The 26,413-nt window shown below is 42.6% G+C and overlaps 1 protein-coding gene across 9 annotated transcripts; it reads right to left on the reverse strand.

Moving 5' to 3' along the window:
* Positions 1 to 3,356: 3,356 nt before the first annotated feature.
* On the reverse strand, positions 3,357 to 25,482 carry tnfaip2a (tumor necrosis factor, alpha-induced protein 2a). 9 transcript variants are annotated; one of them, XM_047387568.1, is made up of 14 exons: positions 25,194 to 25,482; positions 24,781 to 24,841; positions 18,579 to 18,680; positions 17,962 to 18,404; positions 16,752 to 16,963; positions 13,496 to 13,610; positions 13,292 to 13,414; positions 13,102 to 13,196; positions 12,205 to 12,297; positions 11,949 to 12,075; positions 11,358 to 11,483; positions 11,133 to 11,282; positions 8,560 to 8,684; positions 3,357 to 4,160 (listed from the first exon to the last, which is right to left on the reverse strand). In XM_047387568.1, exons 2-14 carry the CDS (start codon positions 24,827 to 24,829, stop codon positions 3,971 to 3,973), a joined length of 1,950 nt encoding a protein of 649 aa, XP_047243524.1. In that variant the 5' UTR covers positions 24,830 to 24,841; positions 25,194 to 25,482; the 3' UTR covers positions 3,357 to 3,970. The 9 variants fall into 9 exon arrangements, with proteins under 9 accessions (XP_047243524.1, XP_047243521.1, XP_047243523.1 ...); XM_047387565.1 differs by having other exon boundaries at positions 18,579 to 18,683; XM_047387567.1 differs by having other exon boundaries at positions 24,781 to 24,873.
* Positions 25,483 to 26,413: the final 931 nt, after the last annotated feature.

Consider the following 26,413-nt stretch of genomic DNA (forward strand, 5'->3'; position numbering starts at 1 on the left):
ATATTTATTTATTTCGATAGTTAGTTAGGTATCCTGTAAAGCTCTCTTCATTTACTGCTCATCCTCCACTCTATGATGACAGTATCATAAAACTGCTGAAATTCTGCTGTAACTTCTATCCTGATCTAAAATCAAATCAAGAACAGGATTTTCACTCTTTCCTTGATGGTTTCCATGGACAGACGTAGCCTCTTTACTGGTCTTGTCACAGTACTGCTGCAGATACACTCACCCCAACTGGTAGAACATAATTCTGCAGTAGATGGTCCCTGAGCTTGCTGGTCCCTCTTGGGTTTTTTAACCTTTTACATCATTGTTTCAGGGGTGAAAGACTAAGGTTATTAGTAAAAACCCAGATATATTAGATCAATGAAATATTGTGCATATTATACACTTTTACTAGCAGTGCTCACAAAAACAGGCCATGACAAGCATGGCTCTTTCAGCAGGGTCACTAACGCTATGCAGGAGATAGAAAAACCTTCGTCTCTGCAGCTGAACGTCTCAGCTTGACGTTCTGGATGATCCAGAAAACTGTTGCTTCAGCTGCAGTATTCTCAGCTGCGGTTTCCTGTAGCAAAGGCCACTTTGATGCAAGCTGATGAGGGCTGCACACCTTTCTGTGGAGGTGACCATTGCTACCACTTTGCTAACACAGAGTGGCTGAGGTTATCCAAAGCTATCTCTGTAGTTATGCTGCTATAGGCGAATGCTGCTGGAGGACATAATCAGCACCTTTCCTCACTCCTCTACCTTCTTCCACTACTCTCCAATTTTGCATAACTAGTAGTAATTGCTGCCATACATTTTATGTTCCATCTCAGTTTTTTTTATAGAAGTTACTCCTGGCCTGGTGTGAAGGCGTTTAGCTGCGATACCTTTCTGGAGGGGTTCATCAGCTGACCTATGGCTGCCATTAACTTAATGTTTTCTCTATTTCACACCCAGGGCCGGCCCTGGTCTCCGCTGGGCCTTAGGCAGCCGCAAAGTTCGCTTGTGCCTTTGGCTGGCTCTGGACAAACCCATTCTGTCTATCTGTGTTTAACCCTCTTATTACATCAAGTCTGCACAGACAGGATTGGGCAGTAGTTTTTTGGTTTTGCCATCTAAACTGTTGACAAAATAATAATTAACGGCCAGACATTGAAAGTTGAAGATATTCTGGAATAACAGGCAAAAGCTGTCACTCATGGCATGATTTTTTGATAATCCTACAATCATGAAATCAAAATGAATCCAGGTGACCTATGTATTATTTCGGTCATAAGAAGGTCAACCCTAACTTTCTCCAGGAAAAAGCCATCGAAGGAGCTATTCCTGCCGCTTACTATATGTTCTCCATTTTTCATCTCATTGATTTCACTTCTGGCTTGGAGCTTATGTTTTTTACTGTGTTTCTCTCCTAAATGAAGCCACTAAAGGAGCTAGTACTGCCATTAACGCTCTAATTTTCTATAACATAGAAAGTATTCCTGGATCATTGTCTCTCTGTATTTTGTGTGTCTCCTGTCTTTTCAAACTCCCAGGTACTTCTGAGTCAGGTTCTGGTTCTGCTGGAGGTTTGTTCCTGTTAAACGGGAGTTTTCCTTTCCACTGCCACCACATGCATGCTTAGTATAAGGAAATTGACCTGAGGTGAACTGAATTGACACCAGAAGACAGATTTCAGCATACCTTCTCCTTTTAACAGAAATCGCTCAGCTAATCAGGGTGATTTCAGCTGGACCCAAACAATTAAATGGGTTTTTATTGGCTATAAAGCAGAAGTGTGTGCAGTGATAAATATACTTCTGATCAGCCAGCACAATAATCTAAAAACAGCGTCAAACTGTATCCTTCGTAAACCTCAGGCCTTCAGTCTCAATCAGTTCTGCCTCTAACCAGCAGAGGGCAACAGTCAGCTGCAACCTTTGTGATTCTGTGCTGTGTTGTTCTTTTTTATCATCTGCAGGAATCACTTCAGCCTTCAAACTGAACAAGACACATCTAACAAATGCAGGCACAGATTTCAAAAGAAAGTACATTTTGGTCAGTTCAAGACATGCAATATTCCTAATATGTACTAATCAGTTATACTTGTGAATAAATATTTCTAAATTATTTAAACTTGATAAACTCACTGGTTTTTATACACACTGTAATCTATTGTCAAAGACATCCAGTTGTACTTTTTTCAGTCTGGCACAGATATTAGGATCCGTAAGCAGTCTTCGGGCGTATGAAACATGAAATCTTTCAGACCAAAACTGAAGTAGGCCTCAAAGAAAAGAATGCATCCCACAACTAAAAACATATACTGATTTGTGCATGAGCAAGGCTCATCATTCTGTAAAGACAATAATGCATCACGGGTGGATTTTATGCTGCAACTGGTAACAAGAGTGTGAGACAGAAGAAGCTATAGTCATTTTTATAAAAGTATATCAACCTCAAAAAATGACTTTTTGCTCAATTGTTATGTGGTGTACCTGTTGTATCAGTTTCAGCCATTGTTTACCACTGGCTGCAGGTCAGTGGTAAACAATGAAAAATAATGTTAATTTGAAGAAACTTCCTCGGTAAATAAAGAGGCGGGATTCACCCTGGATAGGTTGCCAGTCCATTGCAGGGCAACACACAACCATGCGCACTCATTCACATACCTAAGGGCAATTAAACCTAAATAAAGGATAAAATACTAAATAAACCATTAATCATTAACTTGAGGTTAAACCATACCATGTTAGCATGTGTTTTAAATGGGAAACTAAAAGACTTCCATGAAAATAACCATTTGAAGCATACGTGACTCTGTTTTAAAGGCTAGTGTTTACATGATTTTATTTTATTAATGTCAAACTTGCTTTGTCTGTTTGATCTGTTTGGCAGCTGCACAATCTGACTGAAAAATATAGAAAAAATGCCACCTTTATTTGTAACACATTTAGTCAATTGAGAAAAAGTTACATTAAGAAATTTTGATAAAAACCTTTATTTTTTGAATGAAATTTTCCTCCTGACTAAATCTCTAAATCTAAGATTTTCAGAGCTAGATTATGATGCTGCAATAAAAGATGAATATTTTTTTAGCAGGGATGGCAGTGGAGGAAAAAACATATGCACACAATTAAGGTTTTGTTACGGTTTTACATTCTGATTTAAGACCAGGCTGTGAAGCTCTTCTGCACAGCAGCATTTAGTGACACGTCTCACAGTGAGTTTGCAGGATGTCTACTGAGTCTTTGTGTTTGGAAATGAGTCAAAAAAGGATGAAATAATTGCAAACCTGCAGAGGCTCTAATGAATAAATACATTCATTGAAATGAGTATGGTAACGGATAAATCTGTCTTTCTATAAACAGACATTTAAAGCACTCTGCACAGATATGAGCTTTATTGCACAGACTCCACAGCTTATATAATTTGTTACTTTAGAGTATTGTTAATGCAGTAGGAAGCTGAATACATTTAAAGTCAGTCTTGTGGTAGAATTAGCTAAAATATGTAACAATTTCTAATGATTTTTAAATGTGTTAATACAAGCAGAACTGAAGGGCATCCAGCACTGAGCCCTGATGAACACCAGATGGATCTGGATCTTTTTTTGTCTGTTTTCAACATGTATGTGGGTGAGAAACAGGTTTCAGCATACATGTGGTTCCCTAATGTGGTTCCATTTTCATTTCCTTAATAGGCTCTATGGAGAGCAATGGGTAATAAATGAAGCCCATATGGGTCATGATGTTTATGTCATTGTAACATATTTCTACACAGGGAGCCTATTTTGGCTTTCCCTCATGGGGTCTATTAAGACAACCCAAGTGAGCCCATAAAGAACTCTATTTTGGAATCCATCCAGCCAAAGCAAAAGACCATATGGCCACATACACATGTTGGCTGTAGGATGATCACTTGCAACAATGAGCTAAGCGTTTACATTTAAGGATTAATGTTCTGTTAACATGCAACATTAACAACAAGCTACACTATTTTAACTCTTGGTCCACATTTGGTTGATCTTCTTATCGATCCATTTGAGTTTAACCCGGGAGAAGAACAGAGGGCTCTGATTGGCTGACACATCAAGGGGGCGGTTCTCCTCTACGCTGGCTCTGATGGATCGAACGTCCAGAGCTGATAGGCCGAATTTCAGAGACAGCAACGCAGAGACGTGAGCGCCACTGAGGAGAGAATACACAACAGATAATTAATCAATCAGAGATAATATTTCAAATTTACTTTATTTTTTTCACAGTATTTTTTGAGAAACACTTAAATTTTCAGCAAACGCCATGTCAGTATGAAATCACCCCAGCAGGCTAATCAGCAGACTGATGCTCTAACAGAGGGGCAGATGTGCTGAAGTCACAGGTTCTTGTGTTAGGAGTAGTTACCCCCAAGGAGAAGCAGCAGCATCCATTACTTTGCATCAAAATGGCCTCCCTTGCAGCAAGTTAGTTTAACAGAATATTGCAGGTAAAAGAGCTGGTTTCTGTATCATCAAGAACTTTAAACAGGGAGGCCAAGAAGGCTTCAGAACATCTAAGAGAGACCAGCAATCTGTAAGAAGATTTGGGGAAGGTGCTACATATTAATGTTTCCACCAGTGCAGAGCTTGTTTACACTGGCAGCAGGTTAATGCGAGTCATCTGCAACAGTAAGATTCCCTGTGATGGACCGGTGAACTGTCCAAGGTGCACCTGGTCTCTCATCCAATGACTGCTTGAGATAGTCTCCATAAACAATCAGAAGACAGACTGAAGTTCCACTTTCTGTTGAACTTCTGTTGGTCCTTGATGTTTTTCTTGAAGAGAATTTTCATTGCCCTTCTATCACAAAGGTGTTGCAGAAGCACAAACAGCCAACTGCTGCTGTGATATTCCCTTACTGAGGGTCAGACCAAAAGATAAAGGCTCAAATGTATACATGAATTCACCTAAATCATGGAGTAAATTGTTCTGAAGATTTCTAGAATGTTTTACGTTAACAAGACCAATGTCATTCTAAATTTAGGACAGTGATCATGACTGACTACAGATGGTAGGTGGTAGTCACTGGATGGACCACACTCAGAACAACTGGAAGGTCCAAGGAACGTAGAGAAGATCTACAAGGAGAATCATGGATTTACACAAGTTTCTGTAGCCATTTCTAAACAAATGCAGATTCCAAGATCATCATTTCAAACAATGGTGCTGAAGTATAAGTTATTCAGATGTGTCACAACTTTACTATGGTCTGGAAGAAGACCTAAACTGTCCCTGTCAAAAGGATATTGGTTAGGATGATCTGGAGCCATCATTAACTGGAAACTGATGGAACACCAGTTTGACATCACCATAGACTAAAAGGGTTCTGACCAAGAAAAGAAGCTTCAGCTACCAAATCAGCACCTGCAAGCTGGACTGGAATCTGCAGCTGTTCTCATGGACAAGCCAAATGTTTCCTAGAGAAAAGTTAGATGCCAAACAAGACTAAATTTAGCTGTTAGACACAACGACAAGAAGTTTGGAGTCAGGGTGAGGCTTTCAAAGCTAATAACTGTACCAACTGCCAAGCATGGTGGTGGCAGCATCATGTTGTGGGGTAGATTCAATAGAGAAGCAGGAGTATAACCTTTAAGCTTTTTGAGTTAATCTCAAATCCACAACAAGATGGTTACAATTTGAACTTAATCGTTTGTCCCAGTGATCCAAAACAAACGTCCAAACTGGTTTTAGAACCAATATTTCAGCCTTATATTAAGTTACACAAATGACCTTCAACCTCAACCTTGTAGAAAGTTTGTGGATTCTGCTTAAAAGCCAAGTCTGTGCCAGGAAACCAAACTAATTTAAATAAACTATCAGATCTGAAAAATGATCAGAAATCAGGTGCTGCTCGCAAACATTAGTGAGGCTGTATGAATATATTTGAGCCTGTATGGATCATTTGGATCAGAGTAAATAGGTGTTAAAATGGTTAAGATTAGCGAAAACAATGAATACAAATAGCTTTAAGACCAATAACTGGTAATCATCTAGTTTTTCTAGATCTATGTTACTCCATAGCTCTCGTGAGCGCTCCCACATCAAGCAGAAACTCATAATGAAACATGTGGAAAGACTTTGGTCACTGTTGCTCCGCTGCCTCCCTGCTGTGTTACATCGTATTTCTAACGGCGGTTTGGATGCAACCAGAAGGTCTGGTGTCATCTGGAAAACTCTCAGCGGGCTTTGACCCACAGTGAAGCTTTAATAAAGGATATATGGATACATCTATACACTGAAAGTTCAGTTGTTTATGACTCAGAAGCATTTAATGAGATGGAAACTAGAGCCTTCGCTGTCTGATGAGTCAATAAACAGGATGCATCAAACCCAGTCAACAAACCCAGTCCAGCAGGGAGGGGTTTCCTCAGTAATGACACTACGTCTCCCCTTCGGCCTGACTCCTCTCAGTACTTTTCCTCTGACGTGACACACCCATTCCACCTGAACCGAGCCGCACCCTGCTGTCTCCAACGCATGTTCACCTGTAAGCTTGGCTTCATGTGTCAGGTGTGTTACCTGAACCTGGAGATGGTCCAATTACATGGGACCTGGGAAAATGGATCAATGCGCCACCTTGGAGCTGTTCTGCCACCAGCTGATTTATTAATAGTAATAATTCAGTCTCTTGAGTTGAAATAAAATGCTTTCAACATGTTAAAGAAAACATAACATTTTTATACATTTCAAAAGCTTTTTTCAGTAAACCTATCAAATATATGCAAAGATTCTCTATCGGCAGTGTTGCTCCAGAACTCCTGGACCAAGTTCTGACTCATGGTGACCCATTCCTGTCTTGCTTTCAGCTCACAGTTTCTGGGCTTCTGTTCCTCCACCAGCTTTGTGAGAACAGGGCGGTGGTGGCTGCATCACGCTGCGGATTATGGCATAAGTGGAGATTTGGAAATGTTGTTTTCCTTATTTTTATTGCATTTCATTTGTTGTTGTAGGACATGCTGCGCACGTGAGGAGCAGCTGAGTTTCACGGGTAGGGAAGAAGATGTTCTCTGTGTATTGTGGTGTTTAGGGCTCCCTGCTGTTCCTGCCACAGAATAACACAGCCCCTCCACTGACATCCTCCTGGGACCCCAAGCATTGATATTACAACAGGACAAACTGTCTGGGACTCTGTTGCTAAGCAGATAAGCTTATTTGTTTGGTTTTAGATTGTAAAGCGATATTAGGGTCAGGCCCTAGGAGAGGGAGGGATTAACCAGGCCCTGTTATGTGAACGTTGTTACCCCTTTCAAGGAATGAGGAAAAACCCCTGCTTGTTGCAGACACTTTGAGTTTTTTTTCCTCCCTGCAGGGGAATGGAAATATCCAGACTGTAAACAGATTAGGGTCCATAACCTGGTTTAGGACTACAGGTTAAAAGGCAGCAGATTAGAAATTCCTAATAGGTTAAACAGCCTGGGCCTGTGGGAAGTCGATTTAGAACCGGTACTCTGGTCAGGAACCAGAAGATAACTTTTTAAATTTCACAATAAGGTTTTCGCTGGAGTTAACATCTCGGACCTTCCTGATCACAGTTCCGACTTTTCAATGTTCTAATCTTGGCCCTTCTTGTCACAAGGCATATTCCTCACTATCAATGCTAATCAAGCTCTGCACTGGTGGTAACACAATGTTTTTCGTGCCCAGCCTGGGATTAGACGGTTCTGGCGCTTGCTGGCTAGCTTCATGCAGCTGCAATATTCTCTGCAGTTTTCCTGCATGAGAGGCGATTTGATGCAAAGTGATGATGTTACAGCTTTTCTCTTGAGGTACCATTGCTAACGTGAGAAGACAAAGATTTCAGCACCTCTGACCCACTTTATTGTCTGCGAGTTCGATTGAGACAGAAAACAACCAATCCTGCCCACCCGGGCAACTTTTTGACAACTGCAGGCCACAAATACTCTTTTTAAGTAAATATAGCTCTAAGAAACAAATTAATTTGCTTCTGATTCCTTTGACCTCAGTATGACTCTATGCTTCTCAAAAACTATTCATTGCTAAGTTTGATCAAGTGAGTACATTTACCCAACAGACTTTATCTACAGTATGTGGTTGGAGTCAGAGTAATTTCTTATCCAAAAGTAAAAAGTTAATAATTTCCAAAATATGCAATCTGAGACAGAAAACTGTTGTTCTTCAAGAGAACCCTTAAAAACCTTTATAATACAAATGCAGTTACTTCATGTCACGTCAGGACAGATCAGGCTCTGATGATATGCTAATATAAACTATCCTGTGAGTTTCTTGGTGTTTCTTTTCTTCTCAGTCTGGAGGCCCAGTAAACAACTTGTGACTGTAGACAAGCAGCTCTTTTGTGGTTTGAGATGAATGAAGAGTGACTCAGCAGCTGCAATTCAGGGTCTGCAGACCAAGGGCAGGGAGGAGCCTCAGCAGTAGGAGGGTTCACTGGGAAACAGCACAGCACCATGAAGCATCTCAGAGATCTGGGGGCTAGGAAACATGTCTGTGGATCTGTATGTGTGCACTTCCCCAGGCTTGCAGCACTAAACCTACTCTGCTGTGTTTCAGAGGGTCAAACAGACTGCGTTACCTGAAATCTGGGAACTTTAGGGCCAGATTTACAACCTCGAGGTGAATGCTGGCAGGATCCTGCAGACGGAGGATCTCAGCGATGCCGCAGAGCATCTCAGAGAGCCACGAGGTCTCGCTGCAGCCCTGAAATACGAAAATACTACTGAGATAACAAAATCCTACTAACTATACATAGAAATATTACAAAAAAAACGACTTACACACAGAAATATTACTAAGACAAGCAAATTACTGGTGACACGTGGATAGATTTTAAACTCATGATAAGCTTACCTACTGAGTAGCTACTGATATTTGTGTTATAATACAATGACAATAAAAATCACAGAAATCCACAAATGCGTGAAAATGTCTAGAAAAAGGGATCAAATATGTCATAATGTAGAAAGTTGTATTCATGTTCATGTTCAAGAATCCCTCATGACGGGACTACAAAATCAAGGCACGTGACGTCGCCCGGTACGGCGGAGCCGGGGTCCCACCCTGGAGCCAGGCCTGGGGTCGGGACTCGTCGGAGAGCACCTGGTGGCCGGGTTGCTCCTCGCGGGACCCGGCCGGGCCAAGCCCAAACGAGAGACGCGAGACCATCCCCCAGTGGGCCCACCACCTGCAGGGGGAACCGTGAGGGACCAGTGCAAAGAGGATTGGGTGGCAGACGAAGGTGGAGACCTTGGCGGCCCGATCCCCGGATGCTTAGGCTGGCTCTAGGGACGTGGAATGTCACCTCGCTGGGGGGGAAGGAGTCTGAGCTTGTGCAGGAGGTCGAGAGATATCGACTAGAAATAGTCGGGCTCGCCTCCACGCACAGCTCTGGAACCCATCTCCTTGAGAGGGGCTGGACTCTCTTCTACTCTGGAGTGGCCCACGGGGAGAGGCGGCGGGCTGGGGTGGGTTTGCTTGTTGCCCCCCAGCTCAGCTGTCTCGTGTTGGGGTTTACCCCAGTGGATGAGAGGGTCGCATCCCTGCGCCTTCGGGTTGGGGAGAGGTCTCTGACTATCATTTCAGCCTACGGGCCGAGTGGTAGTGCAGAGTACCCTGCCTTCTTGGCGTCCCTGTCGGGGGTGCTGGATAGTGCCCCTCCCGGGGACTCCATTATTCTGCTGGGGGACTTCAACGCCCACGTGGGGAACGACAGTGAGAGGCGTGATCGGGAGGAATGGCCTCCCCGATCTGAGTTTTGTTATTGGACTTCTGTGCTAGTCACGGATTGTCCATAACGAACACCATGTTCAAACATAAGGGTGTCCATCAGTGCACTTGGCACCAGGACACCCTAGGCAGGAGGTCGATGATCGACTTTGTTGTCGTATCATCAGACCTTCGGCCGCATGTTTTGGACACTCGGGTGAAGAGAGGGGCTGAGCTGTCCACTGATCATCACCTGGTGGTGAGTTGGATCCGCTGGAGGAGGAGAAAGCCGAACAGACTTGGCAGGCCCAAGCGCATAGTGAGGGTCTGCTGGGAACGTCTGGCAGAGCCCTCGGCCAGGGATGTATTCAACTCTCACCTCCGGGAGAGCTTTGACCAGATTCCAAGGGATGTTGGAGACATAGAGTCCGAGTGGACCATGTTCTCCGCATCTATTGTCGATGCTGCCGCCTGTAGCTGCGGCCGTAAGGTCTGTGCCTGTCGCGGGCGGGGGGGGGGGGGCTGCTAACCTCGACTGAGGACATTATCGGGCGGTGGAAGGAGTACTACGAGGATCTCCTCAATCCTGCCATCACGCATTCCCTGGTGGAAACAGAGGCTGGGGACTCTTGGTTGGACTCTTTCATCACCCAGGCTGAAGTGTTGGACTCCAGCAGGGCTGCCCTTTGTCACCGGTCCTGTTCATAACTTTTATGGACAGAATTTCTAGACGCAGCCAAGGGCCGGGGGCCGGGCACTCCCTTAGAGATAGGGTGGGGAGCTCGGCCATCCGGGAGGGGCTTGGAGTAGAGCCACTACTCCTCCACATCGAGAGGAGCCAGTTGAGGTGGCTCGGGCATCTGGTTAGGATGCCACCTGGACGCCTCCCTGGTGAGGTGTTCCAGGCACGTCCCACCGGGAGGAGGCCCAGGGGACGGCCCAGGACACGCTGGAGGGACTATGTCTCTCGGCTGGCCTGGGAACGCCTTGGGCTTCCCCCGGAGGAGCTGGAGGAGGTGTCTGGGGAGAGGGACTTCTGGGCGTCTCTGCTGAGTCTGCTGCCCCCGCGACCCGGTCCCGGATGAAGCGGAAGACGACGAGTACGAGTACGAATGTATTCATGTTAAATCGCCTGCAGAATAGTACATCATTATCAATACCGCTGCTGTGCCTCAAACCTACAGTACTACAACTGTAACAACATCCTGTACCTCTGATCCTCATTACGGCTGAAGTACTAAATATTCTTTAAATGCACCTTAATATTTAAGCATGAGAAACAACTGACATTTCCATGCTTAAGTGCACACTTGTGTTGCCATGCTCATGTGTGTTGTCATGCTCATGTGTGTTGTCATGCTCATGTGTGTTGTCATGCTCATGTGTGTTGTCATGCTCATGTGTGTTGTCATGCTCATGTGTGTTGTCATGCACACGGCTCACCTCCTCTTCAAAGAAGCTCCCAATCTTTTTGGCATCTTCAACCATGCGCTGAGATCCAGCCACCTGCTGCTGTCTATTCTTCATTCTGGTCTTCATCGTCTTCTTCACATACTGAACCACCACGTTTTGATGGAGTTTGCAGACCAGAACCTACAGAGGTACGCACGGGTCAGGCAGGTGAACAGGTGTACGGACAGGTAGATGCAGGTAACGGTGGTGTCTCACCTGTTTGCAGGCTGGTTTTAGGTCAGATAAGTCATCCAGTTGTTGCTTCAGAAAGTTCAGCAGCGGGTCGACAACGGCAAGCGAGCCGTCCACCCAGGGGGACGTCCAGAGTGGACCTAAATAGACCTAAACATCATATATAACAAATAAGAACCCATGGGAGCCAACCGACTGGTTTGCCTTGCTTCTTCGGTTTAACTTAAATCAGACCACGAGAAAGCCTGAAGCGGAAAAGATATTCAACTAATTTAGAAGAATTACAGCTCAGTTTGCAAACAGAAACACTTACTGAGATAGAACAGTTTAAATAATAACAAGAATAGAGCCAGGATTATTTTTTAGCACTGCGACCAGACAAAGAGTCAGAGTGCTGTTTGACTCTCTGAACGAATCACTTCATAAGACCCGTTCTAATAAAACTGCTTCCTTTCAGGCTGCGGCTTCTCAAGGTTTAAACATGATTTTATTTTGTTTATTGTTCCAGATACTCTGTCATATTATTCACCTGCAGTAATTCTACTAGTTGCCTTTACCAGTATATGGATGTGTACCACTGCCTCATGATGCTCTATAAAAATAGAAAGTATTCACCTTAATCTTGCCATGAAGAGGGCAAGTAAAACACTGGTACCCACAATCCCTGAGAGCAGTCAGAGTATCCAGACAGCGACCCCTCTGCTCTTCAGACAGACCTCCAGTTTGACCAGTTATGTAATCTCTGAGGACAGGAGAAACTCAGCTTAGCTGTAATGCATCCCAAAATGCTTTGCAGCAGAATATCACATAACGAGGCGTTAATCAGGATCGGTTTTCCCCGGTTCTTGTAGTGATGCAGATGTGAGCTCACCTGAGCTGCTGCTCACAGACCAGCTGAGCTTTTATCACTGAATGCAGGTTACTGGGGTTTGCTTTCACCAAGTCCTCCACACTCCTCCTGTAGCTGAAACACAAACACAGCCTCATGAAGACATGAAGACATCATGCATGCACAAAAATGCATGTTGATAAAACAGAATAACACAAGTACAGATCATAATCATTTCCTTCTTCTTCTGGGGCAGCGTGTGGCTTTTTCTCAATGCAGCCGCTCAGGGTTCGATTCCTGACCTTGGGACCTTTGCTGTGTGTCTTCTACCCATTTCCTGTCTGACTATTGTCAATAAAAGCCACTAGTGCCATTTTTTCTGCTATCCAACATTTACTCTTAATGTCAGTTTATATTTGATCAATATTTGATCAATTTTCCAAATGTTTGTGTTGATTCTTTTGTATTTTAACATTTCATTAGTTTGTGCCCTTCCTGAAGAAAAAGATGTTGTCTCAGTCAACATGAAGCTGAATATATAAAGTAATGAGCTGCAAAATGAAAAAGTTTCCATTCTTAATTTAATCTATTGGGTTTTCTAAAAAACAAACATCTGAGAAAAGTTCTCCAAATATTTTCCCACCAGTTATGTTTTATGACAGAGAAAACTGTTTTTTGTATCTACAACTAATGATGCACTTTTGAATTGTAGAAGTTCATCTTCTTCAGTGGCTGAAGATTCATGAGGGCATTTAAGTAAATTAAAACATCAGTTCCTCAAGAACAGAGCCTTGTAGAACACTACACCTAAAAAACATCCAAGAAACTGCTTTCAATTTTGTATAAAGTAATAAGGAAAGAGTGAAGAATCATTACTTCTTAGCGATACCTTACAACTGTAACCTGATTGGTTCTTAAGCATTAGGGGGTGTGGTTTACCTGCTGAGAAAGTTCTCCAGATGAACTGTGAGCCTCTGAGCCTTGCTCTGGTCTTTGATTGCATAGTTGAACTCAGTCAGGGAGCTGTTAACCACCTGAAGAAAGAAGCCCAGCAGGACAGCAAGGAACCTTCATCAGAAGGAGCCCTAATAAAGCTCAACACTGTGGTTACCTGTTCTTACACACTTACCTGTATGACATCGATGGCCAGCGGACTGAAGAAATAACTGTCAATGAGTTCAGGGGTGTTTCCGCTCAGCCAGCTCTCTTCCTCCTTCTTCAGAACCGTGTTCAGCCACTGCTTCACTTTATCCTAAAACAACAGCTCAGTAAGCAGACGGAGGGAACAGGTTCCTTCAGACATCTTGATACAACCCTGTGCTGACACATTCACCTCTCTGTGACTCAGGTATTGTTCCTCCAGCCGCTTCAGATTGTCCTGCAGCAGCAGAGAACCCAAACAGGCCGTCTTTATCTGCCCGTCCAGTTCTTCGTGTTTCAGTATTTCACTGCAGGGACACACAACAAACTCACAGGAACAAAAATCAAAGTTCTGCACAATATTTTCAGCACCACATTCAGGGTGGATTTATTTTGTGGTTACTGCCTCACTCGTCTTTTTTCTCCTGCTACTCTCCATGTGTCCATTCAATGCTGTTAATTCTGCTAAAAACATTCTTTCCTCTCTATAGAAGGTAGGCCTGACCCAGTGCTCCTGTATTTTGTCATTAATTACTGCTGCCCCTAACTTTTTTCTTTACTTTTTCCATAGAAAGTTTTCCTTGCTCAGTGCTCCGGTGTTTAGCTGTGTCTTTTTCCCTGAATAAAGGCAACCACAGGGCTATAGATACCGTTAACTTTGTGTACTCTCTCTCTTGTTTTTTGCCAAAAAACCTACATTCAGTTTTGCTGTTTCTCTGTATTGTTGCCCTTAACAATGTGTACTTTCTTTGTTTTTCTTTCCTTGGAAAGTACCCCTGTCCCAGTATTTTTGTTCTGTGTCTCTTTCCCATCCTCTTAATGGCTGCTTATTCAGAGCAGTTGTACTGGAGGCTTCACCAAGTTAAAAGGGAGTCAGTCCTTTCTACTGCTGCTGCATGCTTACTTGCTTAGAATGAGGGATCACCTCAGTGTCAAAGACCCCGTCTGGGTTTGCTTTAGATTGACACCTTTTCATCAACTGGACTAACATAATCATCTGAATCTGTATTGTCTCTTTTTCTTTCTGCTCTCGGTGGAGGAGGATGCTTTTTCTCTGTCTCCCGCACTCCTCCCATATCTGCCCTGCTTCAGCTCTGTGTCTTGTCTTTTTTTGGAGCCTCTTTTTGCATATCTCCCAAAATTCTGAGTTATGGATTTGGTCAGCTGGTCTCTCAATGCAATTGATTAAATTTTCTCGAGGAGAAGACAGGGTGAAGGACAGCCCAACTTGTCCAGACGGGACGTTTTTCTCTGGATACACGATGGACTTCTGGCAGAAGTGGAGGATTGTATGTCTGTTGATAATGTCAGTCGAGGATGTTGAAGATGTGTAAATAATTGGATGTTTGATATCAGGATTTCTGCTTTTTGGAGTCAGCGGTTACCTGGCATATCGAGGAATTCGGAGAATGTCAGCAGCTGTTCTGGCCATTGTGAAGGCTGCCTTGGCATGTATGATGGGATCTTCAGAGCGATCAACACTCAGACTGAGATGTTACGTGAGCTGAATCGCAGACTGGATGTGATCCTTACACAGGATCGCAGGCAGGTTGCGGTTCCTGGACTCAGGGGTGAAATGGGATAAATCTTGGAGAAAGTTGTTCGCTCGGATCTGGCAGAAAGGACCAGGAATTTGGCTGTTTGGATTCGCCTTTGAGAAGCACCAGCGAGACTCTCAAGGCTGATGGAAAATTAAGAGTCAGTTTAACCCAAATAATTGTTGTTTTTCTGAATCTGGTTCCCCTGCATGGCCTTGATGGCTGGTTATCTTCAACTTCTCCTGGAAGTTAAGTAAATATGACGCTCTGCTCCCTCTCTTCCCTGAGGACATCTGTGGACCTGCTCAGAACTTTGCGGCCGGTTGATGAATATTTCAACGTACCATCAAGGATAATGGCCTCTGTGACAGTGATTCATGGACTTACTTGCACACACACACATGCTCAAGATAAACATATGCACCCCCCACACCACCTTCATCGTTCCCGGCATGATGTTGTTTTGTCAACTTGTTGCTTCTTTGTTCTGAGGTTTTTTACAATCTCAAACTGTATCCTGCTAAAGATAAAGTGTGAAATATGATTTTTTTTCCCTCTACTTTTCTAATGTGGTCTCTTTTCTCATCTAACAAGGGCAGCGCCTGTGAGTGGGCAGCAAAGCCTCGGTGACCCGTCTCTCCTTGTCTTGTGTCATGATGTATGTTTGGATGGGTTGTACTGGAATTCTAATTTCCCCTCGGGGACCAATAAAGTATCTTTGAATTGAATTGAATTGAATTAAGGTTTGAATTGGATCATATATAGTTAGAGCTGAAGTGAATGCTGCAAGTCACTGACTGGATGCAATCTGCTGGGTTTCCTTAGATAGAAAAACTTTTTATCCAATTTGAATAAATAACTGAATCTGACTGAACTGTTCAATGGTTACGATTAATTGGAATGTATGAACCTGACTGTTGTGAAGAACCTTGAGACGACATGTGTTGTTAATTGGCGCTATATACATAAACTGAATTGTATTGAATTGAATCTCACTTTATGGTTGGACATTGTTCCAAATACTGGATTTGAACTGAATATGGATTCTGGGATAAACTGGATTCTGAATAACTGGACATTAATTGGTTCTGTTTGTCCGATAAAGGTCCTTATAGTGACATTTGCTGGGAATTGGGGCTTGAACTGATTTTGATCAAAATTTTAAAATTTATTTGTACAAAAGATCTAAACACAGAGAACCTTCGTGAGGAAAAGAAAAGGAAGTTAATAAATTTGTTCACTTAAAACAGAACAACAACCTGGCTGTGAAGCAGGAAGTCTGTGCCCACAAAGAGTGGGGCAGGAAGGAGAACAAATGTAAACTCAGAGGGAGGGGAGGGCACACACAGAAGTGAGGAAGTTTGAAACCAACTGAGATTATACACCCTGGAAGAGCCAAGGACTAACAAAAGGACAGCTGTGTTATTTAAAGATGGAACTCTGATACTAGCCAGCGAACAAAAAAGCACATGATCTAGAACACAACGCTTTCTAAATAAATGCTGTGCCTTTCTTTCTATTTCCATGTGCAGTGTAGCTTTTTATCTTATTGGACACTGATAACTGAGCCAGACTACCAGAATAAATGTCCCCACAGTGAAGCAGGGTGGAGGCAGCATCATGATGTGGGGATGCTTCTTCTTCAACAGGGGCAAAAAAGCTGGTTAGAGTTAAAGGCCAGATAAATGGAACAGAAGAAAGAAAATTCAGCCACAATATTAAGAGAATTGTTTTCAAAAACCCAATGAAACCAAATGAATAGTCAAACAGTGCAGAGGGAAATAAAATCAGAAAATAAAAATAAAGAATAACTGACTTAATTTATCTGGAACTGACTGAAAACTACAGCTTAATTCAACACATGGTAGCTTAGCAACAGCTGTGGGGGTTGGTGCTGCAGTAGAAACTCACTCGGGATAGTAGTGGTTGACCCAAAACAGCACGTAGCTGTAGTCATCTACCTCCAGCCCAGAGGACGTCAGGCTGGCCAACCGATCAGAGAAGGTCTGATGGTAGAGTCCACCATAGACATTCAGGATGTCCATCTTCGTAGGGTAACAGTCCTTCACCGTCCTCACCACCGTCAGGAGGTCCTCCTTCAAACGCTTCCCCATTTGGCACACCTGACCAGGAGGAGAGGAGATAAAACAGGACAAAGAGAGAAGCAATCAGTGAATCAGGGGCCCACTGAGTTCAAAATCCAAAGAAGGGTCAAATTAATTACTCAGTTACATATAAAGTGATTACTAGCTTACATTTTTCAGAATTAAATGTTACCAGAGATCCACACAGCAGTCAGCAATGAATAAACTGGAATATAATGTTGCTGGGACTGTCAGCGATGTCATTCTATGTTCAGGTAAAGAAATGTTTGTGAGCTTAAATCAGTTAATGTCAACTGGTTGACTGGCTGGAAGCAGAAATGATGAAAAGCTCTGCTAGAAATGCTGCTCATCCATCCATCCATCCATCCGTCTATCCATCCATCCATCCATCCATCCATCCACCCATCCATCCATCCACCCACCCATCCATTTATCCATCCATCCATCCATCCATCCATTCATCCACCCATCCACCCACCCATCCATCTATTCATCCATCCATCCATCCATCCACCCATCCATCCATCCACCCACCCATCCATTTATCCATCCATCCATCCATCCACCCATCCATCCATCCATTCATCCATCCACCCACCCATCCATCCATCCATTCATCCATCCACCCACCCATCCATCCATCCAACCATCCATTCATCCATCCATCCATCCATTCATCCATCCAAATCCATCCACCCACCCATCCATCCACCCATCCATCCATCCATTCATCCATCCAAATCCATCCATCCATCCATCCATCCATTCATCCATCCAAATCCATCCACCCACCCATCCCCCCATCCATCCATCCATCCATCCACCCATCCATCCATCCACCCATCCATCCTTCCATCCATCCATTCATCCATTCATCCATCCGACAGCTTTCATAACGAGGTTTAATGCTCCCTTTACTCAGGATGAAAATGAATAAAGATGATGAAACCTGGCCAACATGAATTCAGATCTGTTTTAGACCTCCTTCAGGTCTGTTCTTTAGATGTCTAACTCACCTGCTTCTTCACGGCTGAAGACAGCTGTTTGGCTTCATCTGAGTCATCCTTTGTAGCCTCTGTCAGTCTGGACTCCACCATCGTCTGCAGCAGCTTGTTGTGAGTACTCAGCCACCTCTGAGGACGCCACACCGGAACCTTGTCCTTTGAACAGTCCCTCCAGCGCTGGTCCTGCATCTCCTGCTGCTGGATGGAGTCCACAGCATTCCTCAGGACCTCCAAGTGTTTGTCATTAAGAGACGAGGGGGTGAAGGTGTTGTTAACAGCCATCCAGATCTGGATGCTAAGAGATTCATAGTCTTTCTGCAGCCGGTCTTCTTCTTCCTTGCTGTGGGAGTCTTGGCTGAAGAGTTCATCCTCCCTGAGGATGAGCTTCCTGGTGACCATGTTCAGCTGCTCCTCGTGCTGTTGCTCATCCTGCTGCTCACCTTCCAACTCATGCTCTACAAGAAGCACAACACGGTAACACACATATATAATCAGGCTGCAGCTTTTTGTCATGTTATCACCGGTTTGCTCAGCTGGAAGGAAACCTGTGGTTACAACAGTCGCAACACTGGTTCCAGAAGAGAAACCCAACATAGCTTCATCTTTTAGGACATGCAGGATCAGCTGACCTTCATACTGGTTCTTCACTTTGCGGTTGTTCCAGATCTTTGCAGGGATCTTCAGCTTAGGAAGCCTCCTCCGGGTTCCTCCAGGGTTCTCCTCGGCGCTTCCTGCTACACATCAATAAAGCCGTGTTAAAATATGGAAACACGTTTCTCACTCTGACTCATAAATGGTTTAAACCATGGAAGGTGTCAATGAATATGAAGTTTAGAAGAACAAACGTTTCTGTCTTAAAATGTTAAATCCTAACAAACGGACTCTATAGGATCTGCTGTCAGTGACAAAACGAGTCTCCTCCAGGAGTCCCAACCTAAGCTCTCATTCTACGATGACGTGGCAGCGGTGATGGAGATGTGAGAATGATGCGGTCAAAAAACTCAACCGGAAATGTTTCTGGATGAAAGCAGGGAGAGAAACTCAGAGTCTTTCCTCACAGATTGTCTCAACTCTCCAGGGACATAATAAGACCAACAATATCTCTAAAAATAAATGAAAACACAGAAGAGCAGAAAACATTAGGGTTTAAAATTAAATTAAATACATTTTGTTTAGTAATTATGAACTTCTGAAAAGAAAAACAAATAATTAAATAGAAATCTCTAAATATAGTAACATAACATCTGCTGGCTTGGTTTTAATTCAATTTAATACATATATTTATTGCATATTTTATTTTTAATTATGAATTTCTTTAATTATTAATTATTCTAACTATTTATTCCAATGATGCTTATGTTTAGATCTTTGGAAAACGACAAAAATCACCAAAAACATTTTAAAATAAATCTATATTTTGTAACTGAATATAAATTAATTTCATTTGATTTATTTTAATAATGTATCGGTTAATAGTTTTTTTTTAATCAATCAGAATAAACACATTTAATTTCCTGCTCTGTAGAAATGACTTTTTTCCTCTTTATTTAAAATCATTTTAATGAACTTTTCACGCGGAATTCCAGCTAAATATTTCAGCTCTGATCCAAATCAAACTTCGGTCCCATTTAGTTAAATTCAAATAAATAAAGCGCATAAATACAGCGGAGAGTGCGAGAATAAGTCTCAGAAAACAGCACCAGCGTCTGAGGGTTACAGCCTAGAACCCGTCCGGAACCAGTCTGGGAACAGTTCACATCTTTCAATGACGCATTTGAGGCCTGGAAAACGGGTCCATCTGGTTCTGGTAGTAACCGTCTGATTAAAACATGTCCATGAAGTTAGGACAGCCTCACCTTCATCATCCTCTCACAGATAAGCACATTCACATCCGAGAAACACACAATCAGAACCAGAACCTAAAATCCATCAAAGTTTGACGCAGCTCCGTCATACCTCCTCTCATCGCTCCGAGCGGACCCGTTATCTGACGGACGGGACGGCGGATAGGGCGGGGTCAGAGGCAGCGAGGGAGGGGTGAGGAGGAGTCTGCACTTCAGCATCCTTTTCTGCACCAACTGTGATGCATGCAAAAATATAATTTCCGATCCTAATGTGTGTTTGAGGCATAAAGGCCGCTTAAAAAACCCAGAAGGGAAGCTGAATGAGACCATAGAGGTCCATCTGAGACCACCTTCAGACTGCTGGCTCTCCGTTTGTTTAGTCTGACAGATAAACTGGCTCTGCAGCGACGACATTAAAAGGTAAAAAGCTTCGCTCACCCCCCTTGTTCAGCACACAGTTGCAAGGGACAAAGATTCTCCACAGATCCAGAACCATGATCCAGGTTTGGCCAAACAGGTGGTGGATGCAGAGATCAGTTGATGAGCATCTACTCCTCCTGCTCCTCTGGTTCCTCTATCCTCCAAAACACTTTCACTTTCCTTTTTTAGATTACCTCTGCATCATGACAAAACTGGACTCCCCCTCCTCTTCCTCTTCCAGAAAAAGATCATCATTTATCAGAATGAAGCACGGCTGTTCAGGCAAAATGCAAAACCTTAAAAATGTTGCTTTAATCTGGTTGTAAAATTGTGCTACATCCTAAACTCATACCTCATTTGAACAGATTTTGATTCTATTGAAGCTTTCAGTCTCTGCGTTGACTCTTCTTATAATGCTATGTCCAGGACCCTCTTCATGTGACCCCAGAGATTCTCTATCAGATTTAGCTCTGGACTTTGGCTAGGCCATTCTAAACCTTTAATTTTCCTCTCATGAATTCCTTCTTTATTTGGTCTGGATGTGTGCCTGGGCTCAATGTGAAGCTGAAGTGAAAAATCTCTTCAACTTCACCTTTCTGGCAAACACCTGAAGGTTGGAACAAAGAACTGCTTTTAATTTCATTCACCTTGATAAAAACATCAGTTCCATCTGAACAGAGTAGTGTTGTGACTATGAATCTGAATATATTATTTAATATTAATACCTTAATATTTTATCAAATAATATTTGGGTCTGTTAAGGGTTGTCCTGTGAATACCAGCCCAGTAAGGCGATGGTATTAGGACAGAATAGAAAGGTGTGAGACGAGCTCTGACATTATTGAACAGCATAAACTCTGCACATACATGGAATAAATTCACACAATTTCTTAAAATACAAGAATTTATTAACAAAAATAAGTCAACTCAAAGTCAAACATATTTCAATCAACAAACTCTTTACTTTGCTAAAACAATCCAACTAAACTACCAAGCAGAATTAAAGAATAATGAAGACTAATGGACTATGTACAATATAAACAAGTTGATTAAAGATGATTGATAATTATGACAAAAAGAGTGATGCAACATTACCATGCAATGTTTATGTTTGAGAACCAAGGATTATCTTGAAGAATCTGGAAATGAAGTTAAGTTAGTCTTGGAACTAACTTAGACAATAATCAGCAACATTTAGACAACCAATCACAATGTAAGATCAGATAAAATATTATTTTAATAAAATAATGTTTAAATAATGATCTGCTGAATAAAACCAACCTTCTAGATGACTAATTCTCAACGGTGTCTCATTAGCTGCCTTTATTTATTAAAATAATACTTAAATAAATATTAAGGAAATTGTAAAATATTTAGGGAAATATTTTGGAAAAGAGCCAAATCTTTCTGGAGAAATGGGGCCTAATTGTGTTACTTAGTTATCAGATTTAGTAAAATGATGTTAGGGACACATTATTTACTGGATTGAAAACTAAATCTTTCTGGGTAAATATTATTTAGCAGCAAGCACGTGTCCTTACCTGTTAGCAGTTGAAGCTAACAAAAAGCTGTTAGCTTAGCACCAGATTCAAATACACACCTTTAAAAATACCGTCATTAAAAGGGTTAAAATGCATAAGCGCAGACGGCGCGTTATGATCAATCTTCTGTTTAAAATCACCTTTTAAATAAAGTTTGTCTTAACTTTAAAAACACACACAGAACACAAAACTAAGCACTGCAGATAGTCTGCTAGCACCAAGATAGCCTGCTAGCACCAAGATAGCCTGCTAGCACCAAGATAGCCGGCTAGCACCAAGATAGCCGGCTAGCACCAAGATAGCCGGCTAGCACCAAGATAGCCGGCTAGCACCAAGATAGCCGGCTAGCACCAAGATAGCCTGCTAGCACCAAAATAGCTGGCTAGCACCAAGATAGTCTGCTAGCACCAAGATAGCCTGCTAGCACAAAGATAGCCTGCTAGCACCAAGATAGCCTGCTAGCACCAAGATAGCCTGCTAGCACCAAGATAGCCTGCTAGCACCAAGATAGCCTGCTAGCACCAAGATAGCCTGCTAGCACCAAGATAGCCTGCTAGCACCAAGATAGCGGAGTTCAACACAAACAAAACCAAACTTCATAAAATGAAAAACGTTTAGATCATTTCAATCTAAATCTCTCTGCCCAGGCCTAACCTCTGAACCGTGCTGAGGAAAAGCTGTCCAGGGGGGCGAAGTTTGAAGAAATGTCCGCAGTCAACAAACGGTTAGCTATAGCTAACCTCCTTAGCTGTGGGGAGTGGCTCGTTCTGTCGGGCCACCAAACTGCATGTTACCGTAACCACGGTGATGCGGCTCCTGTTGTCCTTCTTTCAGACCGGGAAACTGCTCCACTCGGCGTCGTGCTGGGAACTCTCTAGAAACAGTTAATCTCTGTAAATCTCAGAGAGAAAAGTCAAGCCAGGCTTATACCTTAATTTACCCCTTTCAACAGTATTTCATCAGTACTTAATTCAGTGCATATGATCGATGATCGTATGACACTCTTGGATCCAGTTGAAGAGTTATGTCTGCTTGCCAACAAAGAGACAATAGCGTGCCGTCTTTCCTGTCCCGATGATCACCGGCATGGAAGAGACAGGATGTAGCAAGAGCGGTGCTTTTATTTGGACAGTGACATCACAGGAAGTCTGCAGTTACCCCGTTTCCTGGCTGTGCCTGAAGTAGGTTAATGCAATTTATTTTGAAAGTTCCAGAAAGTCTGTACTGGCCTTTCATGTTGTAACCATGGCTGTGGGTCCCAACAGTAGCCACACAGCATGATGCTACCGCCACCATGTTTCAATGTAGGTATGGTGTTCTTTTGAAAGTGTATCTAAAAGTTGCACTTTGGTTTCCTCAGACCCAAACACCTTCACATATGGAGAACACAGGAGATCATTGTCACATGTAGAACATAACCAGAACTTGTTAGAACTTCCTGCTGCTCCTTTCAGTGCTGCTGTCGGTCTCTCTGCAGCCTCCATTACCAGCTTTTGTCTTGTCATCAGTTCCAAAGGAACGTCCAAGATTAGAAAGTCACTTCTGTTCCATATTTTCCTCAGTTATTGATAACTGTCTTCACCGTGGATTACAGCATTTTGATCCTCTTTTATTAGCTGCATTTTGCAGCTTTTTATTACATTTTTGTTATTTGATTTTTTTTTTAGTACATTTCCCCCAATCAGATGCATTTTCCTTACAGTTGCACAAGCTTTTTTCAGGTTTCTTCTGCTTGATGTTGGAACCAGAGGGCAGCTTCACACTCTGCTAAGTGCTGCTAATACTGTCTAATGGGCGTCCTCTGATGGTCAGATCCTTAAAAAACTGCCTCTGTGTCAACATCCCTCCACTTATGATTCCATCACCATCGCCCTGTGGTAGCCATTAAGGGGGGGGTGTGCTGCCTGCAGATCAGTCAGTTTCATCCCTCATCACTGGTGTCCATCTGCACAAGTTATCTTCAAAGCCAAACCATCACTTCCTGGTGCTTTCTGGTCACTTCCTTTGGCAGAAAGTGAATCCATCCCATTATTCAAAGGAGCTGAGTGAATGATCAAAGCCAAATAAACCAAAATAACCTGATGATGAAAGATTTTTATTAATAAGATAAAATAAAGAAATGGTAGGAGACCCCTAAAACAACTTGGAAATATATTTGCTGAGTTTTATTATTCCAAAAATGACCAAACCCCCAACAGATCTTTAGTCCAGCCTGGACAGATTGGTGTGCAAAGACTTCATTAAACCTTCAGAGTTTTAATGTTAACAATTTTAAGGTAATTTAATCCTTTCTGCTGCTTGTGTCTGAGTGGAACAAACATCACAGGCACAGTGCTCATAAAATAATGCTGTTGTCTGGTTTGACATCAGGTTTGGTGTTTAAATGTAATTAGAAATCTGTAATCTTTGGAAGAAAACCATCAACCATGAATAAGCAAAGCTTTTATTTAGAAAAGTATCTATATGTTTCATTTTGAAAGACTAACAGAATATTTTTTATGCCTGGTTTGTGTCCATCAGTAAAACTGCAGTTTGCAATTATTTATGTAAAAAAATTTAATACTTCTATTTTGAAGAGAATGAATGAGCTTTATTTTGAAAAGCTAATAGTCTTTTTTTCTTAGTAACTTTGTTAAATTGCAGTACGGAGCCCACGAGGGAACATGGGGGATTTTTTTTTCCTTTTGCGTCCCCACGCAGTTTTTAATCACCTTGAGAAAGCGGTGCATTTTGGAACTGCTCACAAAACAACACTGATATGGCATTGATATGGTTTATTTGTCATATGCAGGTTAACACGCAGTCAACAATGTGATTAAATACTTAAGATAAGAAGAACCCCTAAAGTATTGCGTGGGGACGCCAAAGAAAAAGAAAACATCCTTGAATCTTTTATTTTGAAAATAAACTTTATTTTGAAAAGGCAAACTAATCCCTTTTTCATGACCGGTTAGGCTCAATTAGTAATGCCGAAATTATATGGCGTGCACCAATAATATTAATAATAACAATAATAACAATCTCACCCTGGTTGTCCAGGCGGGAAGCAAAGGTCCTCCACATGTTCCGAGCCATGATCCAGGTCAGCTGCAGTGATCAGTTCAAGTTAAAACTGTTTCCTAGTGAGGAAATGTATCTTTCATCACAAGTTCCGATGTGCAATCATCCCAACAGGAACTGAACAGATGTCCTGTTCGGCTCATTGTAAGACCACATAATGAATTCAGTTTGCAGCTCAGGCTCCACAGGCGCCTGTTGTAGCCTTCATAAAGCAGCTTCTGACTTCAACCGTGAATAACACAGGCATATCGCCTATTCCACAGAAGCTGCTCATGATGGAAGACAGGCTCCACGCATAATTCAGTAAGCATCTTCTGCATGCAGTCACCTACAAAAACAGCAGAAAACCAAAACACCGACTTAAAAATAAAGTCATTACCTGAGGAGCATGTCAGAAATTCAGCAGTCGATCCGGGCCTGTTTCCGGCAGTCTAACATATCCTCAGAGCATCTCCTCCTCACTTTCATTTATCTCTCTCAAACAGTTTCACTTGAGCCACTGCATAATCCAACCTCCTCCTCTTCTTCTTCTGAGTCAGACTGAACTGGAGCTAATTTATTTAGCATCGCCAACTGTTTCAAATAACGTTGACACAATAGAACATGTCATGAAGGAAATCCTAAGCAGCAGAGCACCTCCAGCCACCTCCCTGAGGAACCCTTCAAGTAGAGATGAATGCAGCTCTAGAGACTCATCTCTATATGCGGTAGGGGGATGTAGAGACAGCAAATATCCAGCAGAGGCCAGTGTAGAGCAGACATAAGCTCATACGTAGTGTTCAATGACAAAAGGGATCAAAACTGTGATCTTAGCATGAAGTTCAGATCTCCAGACTCTTGGAGATCTGAACTTGCATTTATTCATTATTTCATCTGGATCAAAGCTTCTTCAGGTTTTCTGTAAAAGCCTTTTCAGTGTTTCTCTTTGGACTTTGGCTTTTTTCTACCAATGTTTTCATAGAATCCTGTGAGGTGAAAGCGTAGCATATGACAGCATCACATCCAGTTGATCAAGTTCAGGATAAAACAAGAAGCTTCTAGCCCAAAACGTATGTACACCCTCTAAACGTCATGTCTGTAGGAAACAGGTCAAAAAACAAGAAAGACCTCACGCAGAACCTGAGAGACACATCATTCTTCAGTAGTTCATCTCTTGGTCAACAAGGTTTCAGCTCTTTTGGAATCATCATGCATTTCTTGGACTTCACCAGGGTTGCCCATTCACCATTCATTTGTTTGGATCTTTCTTTAGAGGGACATGGAGGAGACCCCAGAACTTTCTTGCCAAGCTGTTAATCCCTTCTGATCATAAACACTTTAAGATCCACTCGGAATTAACTGAAGAGTGGTTCTGAAAATATGGCGGCATGGTTTGCTCCTTTTTGTGATGGTGAAGAAAGATGAGCCAAAAAGCAGGATTTACTGGTCTGCCTGTGTTCCACAGATCACCTGTGGTCATGAGATGTGTCTCAAGATCCAGATCCTTCTAAGAGATTAGGTGAAAATCACTGTCATCCCAGGGGGAGTTAGGGAAGGAGGCATGGGTACCTGAACAGGATGCCTTCTGGAGGCCTCTTTTTGGGGGTTTCTGGGCACATC

Source organism: Girardinichthys multiradiatus, chromosome 15, assembly GCF_021462225.1.
Source record: "Girardinichthys multiradiatus isolate DD_20200921_A chromosome 15, DD_fGirMul_XY1, whole genome shotgun sequence".
In the NCBI taxonomy this organism is placed as follows: Eukaryota; Metazoa; Chordata; class Actinopteri; order Cyprinodontiformes; family Goodeidae; genus Girardinichthys; species Girardinichthys multiradiatus.